We start from the raw sequence: 18,188 nt of genomic DNA on the forward strand, positions 1-18,188 counted from the left end.
GGAACTACAAGTTTATAAATGAAGTACACGTTTATGAATCCTCAGCTGGAGGTCTTGGCAAGCAGGTGGTAAGACACAGCAACTGTCCAATATGCCATATCATGCTGAAGATGCCAGTGAAAACAAACAAAAACATGACTGCAGAAGGCAATTTTGGACAAATCAATAGTATATCAACAGATCTGCATGATGTTGAGAACAATAAAAAGAGTTTCCAAATGTAGAAATGCTAGTGAGTTTCCAAGCACTAATGCATGCCAGTTAGTGGAAGTTCTCTACCCAAGCTCTCCCTCAAGCCACAGGAACAAAAAGCTATGACCACCCTCAACATGTCTGGAGAAGAACATATGAAAGAAGGACTCGAGGTTGGAGGAATCCAAGGTAAGATACATGAGCGTATTAAAGTAAGTACATGTGGTTGTAAAAACGTTGACTTGGCTGAGAATCAACATCATTGAGAAGAGTGACCAATGTAATTTGTTACACATATTCTCATAGATCCATATATCTGATGTCATAGGGGCTAACAACTTTCTAATGGAAATGCTGACATGTACTGTAATTGGATTACACCAAGTTTAATGCAAGAGTTGATCTGTCTCCCTGTTATGTTGAGGATTATGTGTTACCACAGTATGGTTAATGTTGCCTCTCTGTAGGATCATGACATTGAGTTTTGTTTTACAGCACCTAACCCGACAGGTCAGTATATACAAATTCACATCATACAGTACTTGCACAATAGTGTGCTTCACATATGCAGCACACTTGCTCCTGTGTTTGTGAGGCCATCGGGTGCACATGAGTGCAGTCAATTGATGATGGGATGTTAGGAATTATCCAGTTATGGCATTAATGTTTGCCTTGATGGCATTCGCTGTGTGGGTGGCCAGGGTAGCTGTATGTGCTACATACTCACTCTCTGTAAAGAATACATCACTTTTTGGTGTTTGTATTTTGTTGAAGGATGAATGAGAAATGCCATGCATCAATCATTCTGTCTGCTGTGTGGTGCCCGTTGCAAAGCATTTTAGAGCTGCTAGCATTTTTACGAAGGGGGATGTCAGTAGGTCCCTATGTTGGGCTCCAGGGTATCTGTAATGATAAAAATATGTATAGTAGGCTGTCTTTCCGCATCGCTGCGCAATTTGATTGAGGTCCATTTTCCACCCCTTGCTACATGATTTATTTAGGCAGAACATGGTTCTGGCATTGAATGATATTGTGGCCTAACAGTGCTGCATCCAAGGTTGTGTACGGTGAAATGGATGAAATGGAAGTGTGAGCTGCTGCAAACAACCTGGGAGAGCTTCACATGTCTATGGTTGCTTTTGTTGGGCTGGCTCTGTGTGCAGTTTGCTTATAAAGTGAATGTACTGTATTTTTGCATTATTTAGTTCGTCTAAGGGGCCGATTCCGATCGGGTAAAAAGCGCTCCGAATCTCCGTACGGAGCGTTTTTCCCCGTACGATTCGTACCCGTAAACGTCTTCGTACGATTCTGCAAGTACGATCCCAACCCAAAGCGTCACTCCGTACGGCTCGAAACAAACTCCGTACAAATCGCAAATTGCATTCGGCTGATGCTTCACGCCACGTCTGAACGTAAATAGACCGTGTCATCCATACCAGGAAGTACGATCCATGTTGAAGACACTCCATATGGATCTTTTGCTATGAGAGTCCAAAACTGCCGTAAAAGCAGAGTCCGGCCCGAACCGCACCCGGGTACGCGACAAACAAGACATGAACCCCATCGTCCGTGTCGTCCTGTACGCCCACCACCTCGTACATAGAAACCGACGACGGCGCAGACGGTGAGTACAATGAAGTCCAACATACCTGTACCTGGTGCCACATGCTCACATCACCATTGCACACCTGTAATGTCGGGGTACGTTGCGCCACACGCTACCGCATATCACCGGTGTAATAGTGAGACGTGCTGCACATACGTCAGCCACCTCGGGGTACAGTACGGTACCCCATATCACCTGTTGGAGTGTGGGGGGCTTCGCGTCAGCTTGATCGGGGTGTGTGTGTCGTACATGTGCGTGCGGGTGACTTATTCGGGCCGTTGGGGGTGGGGGGGTTCGCGTAGTCTTGATCGGGGTGTGTGCGTGTCGTACTTGTCGGTGCGGGTGACTTATACGGGCCATTAAGGGATGCGGGGGTCGCGTACGCTTCATCGAGGGATACACGATTGATATGTGTTGATGCCGCTTGTTGTAAGGTGATTTAACCGTACGAATCAATCTTCATGCGCCACTACTTTGGGCCGTACGAATCGCGGAATTTTATTCCTGATCGGAATCAATCCCAAAGTGTTTTGTGTTGTTGTACAGCTTTTTTTTCATTCTCTACACTTTCAGGAAAGTTTATCAATTGCTTTTGACCATAGGTGTTTTAAGGTGGTATTTTTCACTGGTTTTCAAACACCCCTCATACTTGTAATGGTGTGCTATTTACCACATATGTTATGTTTCCCATTAGGTAAATATTACATGCAATACATAGCACACTTCTTAAATAGCAAATGTGGACACCCAACATGTACTTAGCACATGTGATAAATATCACATGCAATTTTTAACTCATGATCAGTAGATTCAGTAAATTCTTGTGCTATTTAACCTGTCATGGGGTAATTACCACTACCTAATTCATAATTGGAGCCTAAGTGTTGTGCACACCTCACTTAGTATACACAAAGAGACAGACCTTAAGGATAATGGTAAGAAACTACATGAAATTCGAAATGGATTAGATTTTAATCTGAGCAGCATCTGGTCTTGGTAGGAATATTTGGGAATAAGGGAATGAAAATATTTGACAGTGTGATTGAAATGATTCTGATCATAGTTTCACATACATGTTAATTTAAAAGATAAAGTGAATCATCCAATGTGTTAGCAATAACAAAGGCATAGTCTCTGATTCTCTGCATACACTTGAGGATGGTGAAGGTAATGTCAATAAAACTGTAATTATAAGATCGTAATTTAATTGTTGTAGATTTTTTTACCTCCTAGCCACAAAGAGGGGCCTCAGAAAGTTTATTTACCCATATATGTGCGATATAACATTTATTATTATTATTACTTAAATATACTATGGTTGTTTAACCCAATGTTTTACAACCCACATTTATTTACCTGAGCCAGGAATGTGTAGTCGTTCCGAAGATGGCACAAAAAAGCGAGAATTTTAGAAGGTGGTAGAGTCAGCTCTTGTTAGTCTTAATTGTATCTCTATATCAAGGACAGCTCACATTCCTTTCCACAAGATCCTGGCACCTGCTCATTATTAGCTATCTACAAGTTTCTGTTTTTTCGAATCTTCCTTCTTCCATTCACTTGCATTGGGAGAAAATTCATAAAAATGATGACAATTGTATGTATTTTAACATTACATGCTCCAAATGATCTGGGGTGAAGCTCTGATCCATTGAAATGGTGATTGCATTGCATAATATTTGATTGCTTGCTGGCTTTTCTTTTAAAATGTTTAAGAAAGCCTAAGTGTGCATATGTTTTAACTTTGTGAACAAAATAGCTGTAAATCACAGCAAACTAAAGCACATTAACATTTAAGAAAGATTAGTGAATGTCAATGTGTGTTTATGAAAGGCTGAACCATGCACCCACTAAGCAAAAGAAATCTATACATTAATTGTTAATTCGACTATATGCAATATAACAAAAGGACTACTTGATGCCCCATTACCAAATACTAGTGGGAATATAAATGAGACAATGTAAACATCCACAAATGTAATCTCCTTTCAAGGCATTAGGAGTGGTTCCCCTTGGAATGGGGAATAACAACTGCAATCAGTTTTTGTGAATCAATTCCCACATGTTGTCCATTCATTCTAAGCCTTTTTTCACAGGTGCATTGAAATAGGCTTTACCTGTCAAAATTAGCCCATAGGAAAGGAAACTTAAGTATGGTTTAAATGCAATTCATCTTTGGGAGAGTAACTCAAAAGCTGGTTTATATATTAGCTGATCAAAATGATATCTTTACAAAGAAAAGTGATGAAGTGATTACAAGCCTGGTGTAAAAGCTTGTGCTAGCTATAGGCCTACAGAATTAGTAAAAGATCTCAAAATGAAAATGAGGAATTCATACATAATACTGAAGTAATGCAGATATATATATATATATATATATATATATATATATATATATATACATATATATATAAATAAAAATCAATTGAGCGATCCAATAACTCGCACTTCATTGGGTGCAAAAGCTGGAAAATGCATACAGGCCAGACAAAAAAAGAATACTTTGTGTATATTAAGGCAGACCATTCACTCTGTGGGTTAGAAAGTCAGTTACTTACCTTTGTGCAAGCTGAGCTCATTATAGACTTGTGAAAGTTCCCATTGACATATATCTGTAAGCAAAATATAATGTGTAGATGTTATAATACAGGACGCTTAGTATTTTTAAACAAATGTAAATAATTGCCTCATTTTATGTATTACAGTTTATTTTTCATAAGACAGGTGTAGGTAACTACAATATGGTCAGTTCCTCAACCCGCTGTACCATGTGGTGGTACACAAAGGTAAACTACTTACAATTCTGTCATCTATGAATGTCGTTAAAACCTTTTTTCTTTGCACATGGCGCTAGATGTAAGGACCCAATGTTTAACCCTCCTCACTTTTCTGACCAGTACTTATTTTTATTTTATTTATTTATTTTATGTTCTTATACAGCGCAAGAATCGACCCCTTACGAGGTATCTCCGCGCTTTGCTCGCAAGATGGAGTAGCTGCTATAGAACAGAGAATGAGGATGTACACTGATGTTTAGAAATATTTATTCTTCCTGGAATAAGACGGTTTTTAATTTCTTCCTGAAAGAGGAGTGATTATGGGTTTGTCTGAGGTCAGTTGGAAGATTGTTCCAGAGCTTGGGCCCTACCAAAGAGAATGCTCTGCCCCCTTGTCTGGTTTTTTTGACAAGAGGGGTTTTAAGTAGCAATTGGTTGCTTGACCGTAAGGCTCTGTCAGGTTTGTAGAAAGGTAGCTTTTGGGACAGGTAGTCAGGGCCTTTCCCGAACAAGCACTTGTGGACAATGCAACAGATCTTGAATTTGGTGCGTTGTCTTATTGGCAGCCAATGCAGTTCACGCAGCAGGGGTTTAGAGGGAGTTCTGGGGGGGGCATTCAGGACCAATCTTGCTGCTGTGTTTTGGACTACTTGGAGGCGATTAATAGCACTCTCATTAGCTTGAATAAGGAGTCCGTTGCAGTAGTCAATTTTGCTGATCACCATAGTCTGCACTAGGGTCTTTCTATAGCTGTCAGAAAGGTAAGGGAAGACTCTTCTTAAGAGACCGATGGTGTGAAAGCATGCCCCAGCGACTGCATTCACATGCTCCTTCATGGTAAGGTCCCGATCCAGCTTCACCCCTAGATTTTTTACTGTTAGTTTGGGGGTGGGTACTGGTCCCAAGTCAAGAGGCCACCAGTCGGTGAACACGTTCACAGTTTCAAACCACTCTGGCCTGGAATTTTAATATGTATTTATATATACTAGGGGTACGAGTAGTTGAGATTTCCACCTAAATACTGAATCCAAAATATAGTCTGACGATAAAATTGCGGTCGAAATATTGCTATTACAAAAATATAAAGGACTAAAATAACAAAGGTAAGTATTGCATTTTTTAACGTGATTCACTATAATATTGTAATTTAAAATATTGCTTTCTTTAACATGCTTTTTGTCATGGTGCTTTATTGTATTTTTTTATTAGAAATGTTGTTTTTTGTTTTAATACAATCATAATGTAGAATATTTTCGGTGGTAGGATTTAATGGTGTATGCCTAGGTAGTCGTTTTTGTAAATGTATATATTAACTAATGATAATTAATTAATTAGTTTTCTTTATTTAATTGTTTTTTCTTTTTTTTAAGTTTAAAAAAAATCTTATTTATTGAATTTCAACTTTTGGTCTTTGCGTTTATTGGGTTTGTTTAATGTTATTTGATGTCTTAACGTATGTTATATATCATAATTGTTAATTATTTGTTTCATTTATAAAATCTGCATTATATCTTAATTTCAGCCTGTGGAATTTCCTGCGGTATTTGGTGGGTAGTGCTTTTTAAAATTTATATTAATTAATGGTAATCGATTTATATCATAGTTTAACAATGTTTTATATGTTTAAATGTAAAATATTTTTATAGGTCATGTATTAAAGGTTACAGTTTGGTTATTATGTTTGTTCGGTGATGGAGTGTGTAGTTTGTACTAAAATGTCAATCAATTTTGATTAAGTGAGAAATATACTAATTAGCCTCATTTTGAGATTGGCTCATAAATATTTGTATGTTAAATTAATATTTGCAGTTAAATATATTTTTTAATATGTTTCTTAACTTAAAACTTAAAATGTAAACGTAGGTGGGACATGCTGAGGGTTTGAGGGTTTGATTAATTTCTTTTTGATTAGAAAAACGTAAATCGAATCCCATTTTTTCACTGGAAAATAAACAAAGAATGTAGTGTAAATAACTATTCTATGGCATGGAGCACTGTTTTAGGTGTGTTTTATGGATGAGTTTTATACATACTGTTCATTTAAAAATATTTTCTTTATTTTTTTAAATAACGTTTAAGTCATATTCAAAGACATTAAAAACATATTTCAAAATTATTAAATCATATGATTTTTGGAAGTTTTTTTAATGATGTTTTTATTTTTATTGATGGCCAATTCATTTACATGGGTGTACTCATGTAAACCTCCAAAATATATGCACTTTCCTCAATGTTTTTTAGGCTGTAGTTAAAATATTGAATATGACCCCCCTACTGTATGCACTTTTACTAGTATTTGTTGGACTGAAGTTAAAATTGTAAATGTAAACTGCCCTCCACACCCCGCTCCAATGCATGCTTTCTCTAATGTTTGCTAGAATTAAGTTAGAATACTAAATTTGACCTTCCCTCCAATGTATGAACTTTCTCCAATATTTCTTTGTTGGACTGGAGATAAAATAGTAAATGTAGCCCCCTCCGCCCCCAAATGTTTGCGCTTTATCAAATGTTTGTTATACTGGAGTTAGAAAAGTAAGTCTGATGCCACAATGTATGCATTTTTGTGAATGTTGATAAAATTGGAGTTTGAATAGATGGTAATTTGGACCTGGAAAGTAATTCTGCCATCCACTCCCATGCATACACTTTTCTCAACATTTGTTGGTTTGGAGTAAGTATAGTAAATTCCACCCCTCCCCCATATTTACACTTTCTGCTATGTTTGTCAGAATATACATATAATGGTAATTCTTATTAACGCCCCATCTCCACAGTATATGCCTATTTTTCAATGTTTGTTTGTTAGACTGGTGTCAGAACAGTAAATCTGGCCCCGCCCCTCCACCCCTTGCAGTTGCACTTTTCCTAATGTTTGTTGGAATGGAGTTAGAATAGTACATTTGACCTTCCCTATGTATGCATTTTCTCTAATGTTTTAAATTGAACTTAGAACAGTAAAAGTGTCCCCCCCATGTTAATTTTGGTAGGAGTGTAGATACAGTGGTGTGAATAGATGTTTGGGTGGAGATTTCTGGGTTTAGGTGCTACAATTGTCCTGGCCCAAGTTTGTTGTGGCACATTCCTAACAACAGGCTTCACCCAAGAGCCATTGGGGATAAGTACAAAAAAAGGTGGAGGATTGTGCCCTCACAATTGTCAACAGAAATTCAGACTAAAAATCAGGCGTTCTTTGAAAGTTTAACGTGCAAAAGTTTTATTTAATGTTTCCTCTGTATGGAGGGCAGCCGACACGTGTTTCGCCCATAGGGCCTATTTAGGCCGTGGGCTTTTTCAAGGCAAAATCAAATGTTCAGTCAGGATAGTTTCATATTTCAAAAGAAGGCCGTAATTAGAGTCTCTGCGGTCCGGGAGAAAAAAACGACAGTGTAGATACAGTGGTGTGTTTGAATTGTTTTCAATTTTTTTATATGTTTTTTGAGATTGCAGTAAATGTCTGATTTAATTTTGTGTTTTTATCACATGATTTAAGGGGAATATAGCTAAAAATACATATTTTAACAATATTTTAAAATTATCAAAATTGTGTTTTGCTTTAAAACATTTTTTTATGGTTTGGTATTTGACAAATATTAGCTTTAGTGCTATGTTTTATCCTTTTCTTTAACAGTTTAAAATATATGATATTAATTATTTTTTATTACATATGTTCATATCGTATTTTATAGTGTATTTTCAATTATTATTACATTTAGTATTTAAAATTATTTTTTAATATATTAATTCAATAGAATAATTATTAGAAAATTTGACTGTATAATTGTATATTAGATTTCTTTATATTAATTGCCAAAATTATATTAAAGTTATGTGTATTGGAATTAAAGAAATATTTTAAAATCTATCATTAAGGTTTTATTTTATAGAAAATTGAGTTAACTTTCTTAAAATAGGGCAAATTACATTTCAATACATCACTTACCTTTGCAATGCCAATAAACCAGGTAAGGCACGAAACATAGGAATAGCAGATAACTTTGCAAACTATGGATAGTGTAATAATGGTGAAAAAATGTGGATGGTTCTTCCGTTATTAAAACTCTGCAAACTTTTTGAGAATTCTAGAAGATTTCTGGGCACGGCTTGGAAATGTGTGTCTCCATTCTTACCAATTAGTCATGCATTTATTATCTCTTCCGCCATCTCGTATTTCTTTCTCTCTTTCACTTTTCCATTTCTCTCACATTCCTCTTTCACTTCCTCTTTTTCTTTTTTAATTGCAATCATTTTTCCATCTTCTCTACATCTTGTTTCATCGTTCTGTTTCTTCTCATAAAGCCCTTCCTCCTCCCGCCTTCTTTTTTCTGTTAAAAGTATTTTTAGGTTTGTCTAATAACCAGGTTAATGGGACACAAAGAGGGGCCAGGTGGAATGCAGCTGAGTTACAGGCCTTAGTTAAACTCCCACGCTGACCCCACTGTTCTCCTTGTGGATAACAATGGAACGGAAAGTATCTGCATTTTTCAACGTTATTTTAATTATATTTTCCCCTACTTAACCTTATATAGATGCCAAAAGAAATGAAAAATAAACATCATAGTGCATGTGGAAGTTCATACGTACCCGGTATCCTTGAATAAAAATGCCATTGCTGCATCCTAATTCATCCACTGTAGGTCGTCCCCAGCCGATCATCAAGTTGCACTTCCCAATAGCTTTAATAATGTATACAGAATCCACGGCTGTAGGGGAGCCTGAAAGCAATATCCGTATGTGATAAATCAGCCCTTGCTATGACAAACATTTTATTCTGCTGAACAAATAACATAAAATTCATCTTAAGGTTCAAAGTTAAATTAACAAAAGTTGTCCCGTTCATGCCTAGAAACTTTCGCCAGTCGCAGCTTTACATCCATAATATTGAAAAAACGTTGTCAATTCCTTTTTTTGCATTTGCTTGCCAACATTTTGGGGGGTTTTGTCTCCACAGAGAGGCTCATTTTTCTTTCCTACTAAAAGGTATTACTCCTGTCCTTAAAAAGAGTAAATTCCTGACCAATTCCATGGTAAGAAGCGTTCGAAAACTTTTAACCAGATTTATCCAATAACCAGGTTACTCCCACCTTCTTACAACCAGTAGGAGAGTTACTCTGAGTGAATTCTTTCACAAAAGTAAAACATATTTGAGGATCTTTATATCAGATCTGCAAATGCTTTGTCAATGATACTCCATTTATGTGACTAGTACAGTACATTTTTATATTATAAGCCTTTTTTGTTGCTGAAATAACTGGGAATATAGAATAATGAAGTAGTCTACCAGAAGCATTCCTATAGTAGTGGGAGCAAACGGATAGATGTAAGTTAATTTTAAAAAACCTGTCCTATAAATAGGTTGAAAAAATGAGCCATACTTACAAGCCCCTATCGCTACCCGAGCTTCACTTTCTATTACGCTCCGGTGGCGTAGCACCATTTTCTATATTTACAAGGTAGCGCTAAATCCCTTAACGTGGCTTAACATCACCTTGTAAATATGCCCCTTTCAGCGGCAGTCCTCTGTGGCAAAGGGATGTGCAATGAGTGTTGCTTTGGGCATTCCACCACAGCACCCTGACAACTGATCAAATATTAAATCTGCCAACAGTTAGCCTAAAAAACCTGTTAAAAAAACAGGGAATGACCTTCCCAAGGCTCTGGGATATAGATATGATCAGAACAATTTGTGGCGCTGAGGGCCTCGTAAAATCAAATTAAGCCACTCAATGCCAACCATACCTGAATGCCGGACTGGGGAGATATGCTCTTCAAAATGTCTTGAAGACCACGCTGCTTACCCTACCAATAAAGGACTATAGGGCTCAATGGTCATCCACACTAAGTGGAAATAGAGGATGTCGACTGTGTCAATACCACAAAGAATCGGCAGAGCATATCATCTGTTGTTGCCCAGCGTTGGTAACTCCGAGGCGTAAATACTTAAGGGCAATAGTCAATCTTAATAAAGTAAGAACATGGGCCTTAACGCACATTTATACCACAACAGTGCCAATGGAGCTGGCACGTGCCGAGAAGTTCTTTGTCTCTGCTGGACAGATCTTATGTCAAACGCAAAGTCTAGAAAAATAACAGCTTAACTATAATTTGCACATGGACAAGCATCCACAGTATTAATAGTGATGCTTCACTATGGCCATGAACATTGCCACCCTAATTGAATAGACATCTTTTAATCTCATTGCATTTTAAATGTTTGTTTTTGTTTGTTTTATCATGGTCGTAATATGCTTCGTTCTTTGTAAATGATTTTAGGTAATCATACAATAAAGTATTTATGTCTGTCTTTCTGTCTGCACAGCACCCTTTGCTTTTTGATGCTGCCCCAGATTTACAAGGCTGAGGCAGCATCAAAAACGAATGCCATGGAATACCAAGCGTTGGAATGGCAATACGAGTAGAAATCATTTTTCCTTGTTTTTTGCTCTGTCCAAGTGTGCTGCATTTAGCTCACATAAAAAGAGCAAATTGCCACTGCAATTATTGATTGTTTTATGTTCAGGAAGGTGTCCATTCCTGCACATAAACAATTGTTCTGCAGCACAAGCTCCCTTGCACCATGGAAGCAGGGTTCCTGCACTGGTGCTAGGCAGCAGGGTTCTGCACAAGGGGATACACAGGGATGCACCATATTCTTCTGAATACAGCACATGCATGCGTTTTCAAAATTTCGGAGCACGGCAATGCCAAATTTGGCGCAGCTCCGTGCTGTGATTATTTTTTTAAAGATACCCTATGTCCTATAAGTAAGTGCAAATAAAATGTTGCATGGTATAGGCCTATATAACGAGTCATGACTTCTTTGTTTGTCTTCCTCCCTATCGGGCATATTTACAATGAGCTAGCTCCTCCGCAGTGTCATTTTTTTTTACACAACGGCGGCGCAATCTGTACTCCACACTGCTCCATATTTACAAACAGACGCATTGGGCCAATGCTTCAGTATGAAGAGGCCTGAATCACATTATACCTGCACCAGGTATAATGTATTCAGGGTAGGTGTTCCCATGTTAAAAGCCATGTAGAACTGACGCAGTGAAATTTACAACTTTTCACTGCGTCACTCTATGACTTGACTGCATCAAAATCCCGACGCTTTCTCAAACCAGGCATAAGGATTGACACACTGCTTTTAACATGAGACTTGCATCTGTGTCCTGACGCATTGCTGGAGTTGCAGCAGTCTTACAATCAACTTCAGCACTGGGTCACTCTAGCGCCAAAAGACTCGTCAAAATTTCTGACACATTTGTGAATCCTTGCACCATGAAGCACTGTATTGTAAATACAGCGCATCCATGACATCTTAAGGGCATTTGTGGTGCTGATGTGTCAATTTGTTGTACTCTCTATGTTGCTCCTGCCTCTGGTCGTGGAACGTGGAATCTGGAATCATGCATTGCATGCAGTGGATTCCTAATGTTAATCCCATGCATGACAGATGTTGCTCCAAAGGAAAGGTTGGTAGAGTTGATGTTGGAGACTTTGTCAAAATTAAGTTAGGTAGAAGGGAGTCCGGGGCGAACAAGTTTTCAGATCCTTTTAGAGTCAAAGAGGTGCACAAGTGGCATGTTGTCCTTGAGAATGGCCAGAATTGGAACTTTAGAAGGATTGCTCTATTTGCGAAAGGGAGTGGTGGTGTTGCCAAGAATGTTTCGTCTGATTCTGAGAGTGCTTCCTGTTCCAATGGTCCCGGAGTCTCAGTCAATCCCAAAATCATCCCGAGTGGGTCTGAGAGAGTTAACGAGCGAGTCAGTGTGCCTGCACAAGTAGATTCTCGCTCCTCAAGACAGCGTAGTACTCCCAGGAAGTATGATGACTTTGTGCTATTTTAATCCCTACTCCCTTTTCTCTTTTCTCCTCCTCAGTGCTCGCCTTGGTTGATTCTTGCATGCTACACTATAGGTTCGGGTTGGGTAATGTGTTTCCATGTATCACAAGTTTTATTCTGTGTAATGCATTCATTGCCACTATTTCTTGTTATTGATAGTACTTCTTGCATAATTCATGTTCACGTTTCCTCAGCGTGTTCTCCTTTACAATGTACCTTGTTCCAAGTGTAAAGTTTACATTCTTTCTTCTTGTCATTGGTTGTAATCACATTGTTTATTCTTCGTTCATTAAGAAGAGAGGATATGTTGTACTCTCTATGTTGCTCCTGCCTCTGGTCGTGGAACGTGGAATCTGGAATCATGCATTGCATGCAGTGGATTCCAGATTCCCTGCATTCCTATCTGGCGGTTGCTGAGGCAGGAGGTTATATGCTTGCTTCTCATCTTGAATAAACCCTGCCTTCCTCACTTACCTGATCTCCGGTGTCCGTTTCATCCACAATACAATTCTTGTAAATATGCCTCTATGTTACTTAAATACTGAAGCATTCTGCCTAGATGCCAGCAATCTATTTAGTTTTAGAAGATAAAGGAAATACTTTTTCTCTATCAACCAGCCAGCACTACAATTCATTCTTGGCTGCTTGCCGCCATTTCTCGCTGCAAAGCTCTGTTCTGGTTTTGGGTACATTCGGGCTATAGAAATAATACACATATACATTTTACTAGTAAGTACTGGCTGAATACCTCATTACACTAACATATATAACCCTTAGCAATACTAATCAGTTAAGTACAGAAGCCGTGGCCTTTTATGACATGAAAAAATATACATGTGCACAAAAATAAATGTACATTTATGTGACAAACAGAATAAGCACGCATTTCTGTCTGGCCTGGTCAGAACAATAATCATACAAAACATCTAGCATGGTTTAAGGCAGGTCTTCAAAACTGATAATGGTCATTGAAACGTATGATTATAAATGAGCATTTTTTTAAAGTATAAACTTCCTCTCGCAGCTAGGTAATTGAGGAGCAAGACCACTGACTCATAGTCAGTGAAATAGCTCTCCCTCCCTTCCAGCTCCACCATTAAGTGAGGCCTCCCACAAGCCCCTGCACTCTCGAGTGTTGGTGTTCGAGGCCCTCCTTCACCTGCAGTTTACCTGTGCCTCATCCCTGGTGGTCCAGTGGACCTCTGTCTCCTTTCTCTTGCTCCGCTTTTCACTCGTTTTTAGCCTCGTTTTAACTTCTTTTTTGCACTTTTCTGCAATTTTCTGCTCTTTTCTGCTTTTCTGCCTTATTCCACTCCCTCCTCCTTTATTCCTCCTTTTCCCGCCCGTTTTCCCTGCCGCTGCTGCGCTCGCAGCCCTTCCCCTCAGCACGTCCAGCCCGACCAGCCCAATCCATCTCCCCTATCCGCTCCCGCCTCCGAGCTGTCCAGCCGTCCCCGACCCCAAGCTAATGGTGGCCGCTGTGCGGCTGCGTCGCTTGCGCACTGCTAGCGTGCCAAAGGCTAGCCCATCTGCGCCCGTCCGTGACCCGATTGCGACCAGCGCCAGGAATCCTGGGCCTCCGTGCTGCAAACGCTACGACCCGGAGACACTCAACCCAGGCCGTAACAACAACTGCAAGCTAGCTTCACCAGCTAACACCCACGGACCCTTCAGCTGTCACCGCTGCCGGCACACCTACAGCACCGCGAAGAACATGGGCCCAGCACAACCCACCCACAAGAACACAACTGAACCGAAGATCCTGCAAAGCATCTTCCTCAACGCCTGATCCCTCCACAAACACACCACGAAAATCTGGGACCTCCTCGACAGCACCACCCCAGACGTCGCATTCTTCACTAAAACCTGGACCAAAACTCCCTCGGGACCGGACATCGCCATCGCCATTTCTCAAGGATACACGATCTCGAGGAATCACCCCCCCCAACCGCCCCGAAGGAGGACTCGCCATCGCCCACAAATCCACCCTCCGCCTGAGTACACTCCCCGATAAGCCCACAAACCTGATAGAACACCTTCACTTCAAGATACTGGCCAGGCCTACCAACACTATCTGAAGAACCTTCATCTCCCTCGGACCTTTCGCCATCACAGACATTATCTTACTGCATCCCATCGCATCCACCAACTACACCCTGCTGGGAGACCTCAACTTCGACTTCGATAACCACCTTTACCCCAACACCACACCCCTCCTGGACAACCTCCACAACATTGGACTCCGCTAGATCGTGACCAAAAACACACACTGAGCAGGACACACCCTTGACGCCCCTCTTCACAACAGGAAACTCCATCACCTTCAGCCACATCACCAAACTCCCATGGACTGACCATCAATGCATCCACTTCACCTTCAGAACACCGACCATCCACAGACACCAACACCTGCTCCCACGAAGAAACTGGAACAAATTCACCGACGACCAGCTCACCTCCTCACTCAGCAACTCCACCCAACCATCGCAGAAAACGATGACCCCAGCACCACAGGGCAAACCCTGAACAGATGGGTCTCCGACAGAGCCAACGCCATAGCCCCCTCAAGAAAAACAAGACCAACGCCAAGAAAGCCAGATGGTTTAACACCGAACTCCGAGAATCCAGGCGCTTTTGCTACTGCCTCGAAAAAGCCTGGAGGATCACCAAATCCACAGAAGCCCAAACTTCAGAGCCGCCACCAACGCCCATCACCAACTCATCAGAAAAATGAGGAAAAAAGCAATTGAAGAGAGAATCTCTACACATGCAAAAAACAACAAAGAACTCTTCAACATCATCAAGGAGTTCGGCCAACCCACCAGCGAGTCTACGGACATACCTCCCTCACAAGACCTCTGAAACAAACTCAGCACCTTTTTCCAACACAAAATCAAGAGCATCTACGACGTCTTTGATGAAGGCAACCAACACACTGAACCCTCACCAACCACCCAAGACACCTTGAAGCCAATGATTGACAACTGGACTGCCCTCACCACTGAAGACACACTGAAGACAAGGAAGTCAATCCACTCCGGGGCCTCCACGGACCTCCTCCCCCACCACATCTTCAACAGAGCCACCAACATCATCGCACCAATGCTCCGCCATACTATCAACCGCTCCCTGGCGACCGCCTCGTTCCCCAATGACTGGAAACATGCAGAGGTCAACCCCCTCCTGAAGAAACCCTTGGCGGACCCCACTGACCTCAAAAACTACAGACCCATCTCCCTGCTCCCGTTCCCAGCGAAAATCAATCAAGAAAGCCATCAACAGCCAACTCGCCACATTTATCGAAGAGCACAACATCCTTGACTCCGGCTTCAGAAAAAAACACAGTACGGAAACCGCCCTCCTCGCCGCAACAGACGACATCTGCACCCTACTGGACAATGGAGAAACAGCAGCCCTCATCCTCCTTGACCTCTCAGTGGCATTCAACACAGTCTCTCACCGCACCCTAATACGCAGACTCCAAGATGCAGGGATCCAGGACAAGGCCCTCAACTGGATCCACTCCTTCCTCTCTGGCAGAACGCAGCAGGTCAGACTCCCCTTTCCTCTCGGACCCTACACCAACCACCTGCGGAGTCCCCCAGGGTTCCTCCCGCAGCTCAACGTCTACATGGCTTTGCTCGTCCCCCTTCGTCAGAACCTACGGACTCAACATTGTGTCATAAGCAGATGATACCCAATTCATCCTCTCTCTATCCAACAACCCAAAACTGCCAGACACAACTTTCGAGAAGGCATGGAAGCCGTTGTCAAATGGATGAAAAACAGCTGCCTACAACTAAACACCAACAAAACAGAAGTACTCATCATGCACCAAAACCCCAATGCCTGTAATGACACCTGGTGGCCCCCTGCCCTCGAAAGCCCGTCCACCCCCACGGACCACGCACGCAGCCTGGGAATCATCCTGGACTCCAAGCTCGAAATGGACAGCCAGATCAACTCTGTCTCGTCCTCCTGCTTACACACCCTCTGCCTCTCACGTAAGACCTTCAAATGAATCCCCCTCAAACACAGAAAGACCGTCACTCACACCCTGGTCACCAGCAGACTCGACTACGGCAACCCACTCAACGCCGGAATAAACAAAAACCTCACCCACAAGCTACAGAACATCCAGAACACCGCCGCAAGGCTGGCCCTCAACCTGCCAAGACACTGCCACATCTCCCAGCACCTGTGCACACTCCACTGGCTCCCCTTCGAGGCTAGAGTCACCTTCAAGATGCTCACCCACGCACAAAAGGCCCTCCAGAACACCGGACCAGCATTCCTGAACAGCCGACTCAAATTCCACCCACCCCAAAGAACCCTACGATCAGCCCAGCTCTCCTACGCCGTGGTCCCCCACACCAGAAAGATCAGATCGTGAGGCCGCTCCTTCTCCTTGTTCACGGCCAGAGCCTGGAACGCCCTTCCGCTCCACCTCAGACAGACAATATCGCTCCCCATCTCCGCAAGAAACCTCAAAACCTGGCTCTTCAACAGACCCCTCCTTAATGGACTGGAACCTGCACCCCTCCCAACCCCCAGCACCTTGAGACCCTTACGGGTGAGTACTCGCGGTTAACAAACACATGACTGATTGATTGATTGAATATCTGAATTGTCTATCTGATTATAATGCCAGCGCAAACCCGATGCTATGTTGTCTGTGTGACAGGGATAACATTTAGATAGTACTTCAGTTTTAAAAAAAAAAGTAAAGTACTTATACATATGCATGGCTGTGTATGTTATAAATCAGCGATTCCCAAAAAGTGAGTCAGGACCCCCTGGTGGGACAAGAGCAGTTTTTTATAGAAGGGTCGCCGAAGACCTGGTATATATGTAATTAATATTTGAAATGATTAGCTCTGTTAGGTTCTGAATAATGGGCCTTACTACGATGGAGGTCAGAAGAGCATCCGACTGCTATCGCAGCAGGAGATGGACACCCCGACAAGTAGTCGGAGGTCCCACATGCCAAATTCAGATGCGACCGCCATGTAAGCAGCTGGAAACATATCTTTTTCTATTGCGGGTTTTGCTACTGACTAGAAAAAGGCCACAGCACACAGGAGTGGCCAGCACAAATCAGTGGTGGTGGAGTGGGGAAAGGGGTAAGGGGGGTGTAAGAAAATCGAAAAAAACATACCCCCTCACCGTGCCTCTGTCGTCCTGCCGTCTTCTCTTCTGGTCGGTGTTCCAGGAAGCACCCAGAATGAGGCTCTCCATAGCCAATCAAAATGCTGCAATGCAGCATTGTGATTGGTCTGACGTTGCGGTTCGGCGCTCAGCCAGGGAATGGGAACCGGGACATGTTCTCCACCCAGGCTGTAATGCAGCCTGGGTGGAGAACATGCAAAGTATGCATGATTGTTTGGTCAGCCCGAGAGGGCCGGCCAAACATTCAAGCCCACTTAGAGTGCAAACCACACCTACCTTGCTCAGTAGAGCATCCCCGCCCCACCCCAAAGCTGCTGCAGCAGGAAAAAAAATAATTATTATTATTTTATTTTTTCTTTATTTCACTGCTGCAAAGCCACAATAGAAAAAGGGATGCTTTTAAACATCCATGCACCTTGTGCCAGACCCCATGTGGAGCCTGGCACATGGTGTATTGATGTTTGGGGAGCATCACATGTGCCCCCCAGACCACATAGAGGAGGCCCACAGGGAATGAGGGCCCTGCTAAGGCCCCCTAAAGTCCCTTTCCGATAGCCTTTCCATGGCAGCTCCACCGCCATGAAAAAAGCTGTGGGAAATG

At 41.8% G+C, this 18,188-nt stretch overlaps 1 protein-coding gene across 1 annotated transcript in view; it reads right to left on the bottom strand.

Moving 5' to 3' along the window:
• The window catches only part of C3_2H4orf50 (chromosome 3_2 C4orf50 homolog), a 369,543-nt gene that overhangs the window by 29,211 nt on the left and 322,144 nt on the right, over positions 1-18,188 (bottom strand). Inside the window, exons 9-10 of the mRNA XM_086964107.1 lie at positions 9,154-9,284; positions 4,354-4,407 (exon numbers count right to left, since the gene is read on the bottom strand). Coding sequence (XP_086820233.1) covers positions 4,354-4,407; positions 9,154-9,284 — 185 coding nt within the window. The remainder of the gene's footprint in view (positions 1-4,353; positions 4,408-9,153; positions 9,285-18,188) is intronic.

This window comes from Lissotriton vulgaris, chromosome 3_2, assembly GCF_964263255.1.
Source record: "Lissotriton vulgaris chromosome 3_2, aLisVul1.2, whole genome shotgun sequence".
NCBI classification, from domain to species: Eukaryota; Metazoa; Chordata; class Amphibia; order Caudata; family Salamandridae; genus Lissotriton; species Lissotriton vulgaris.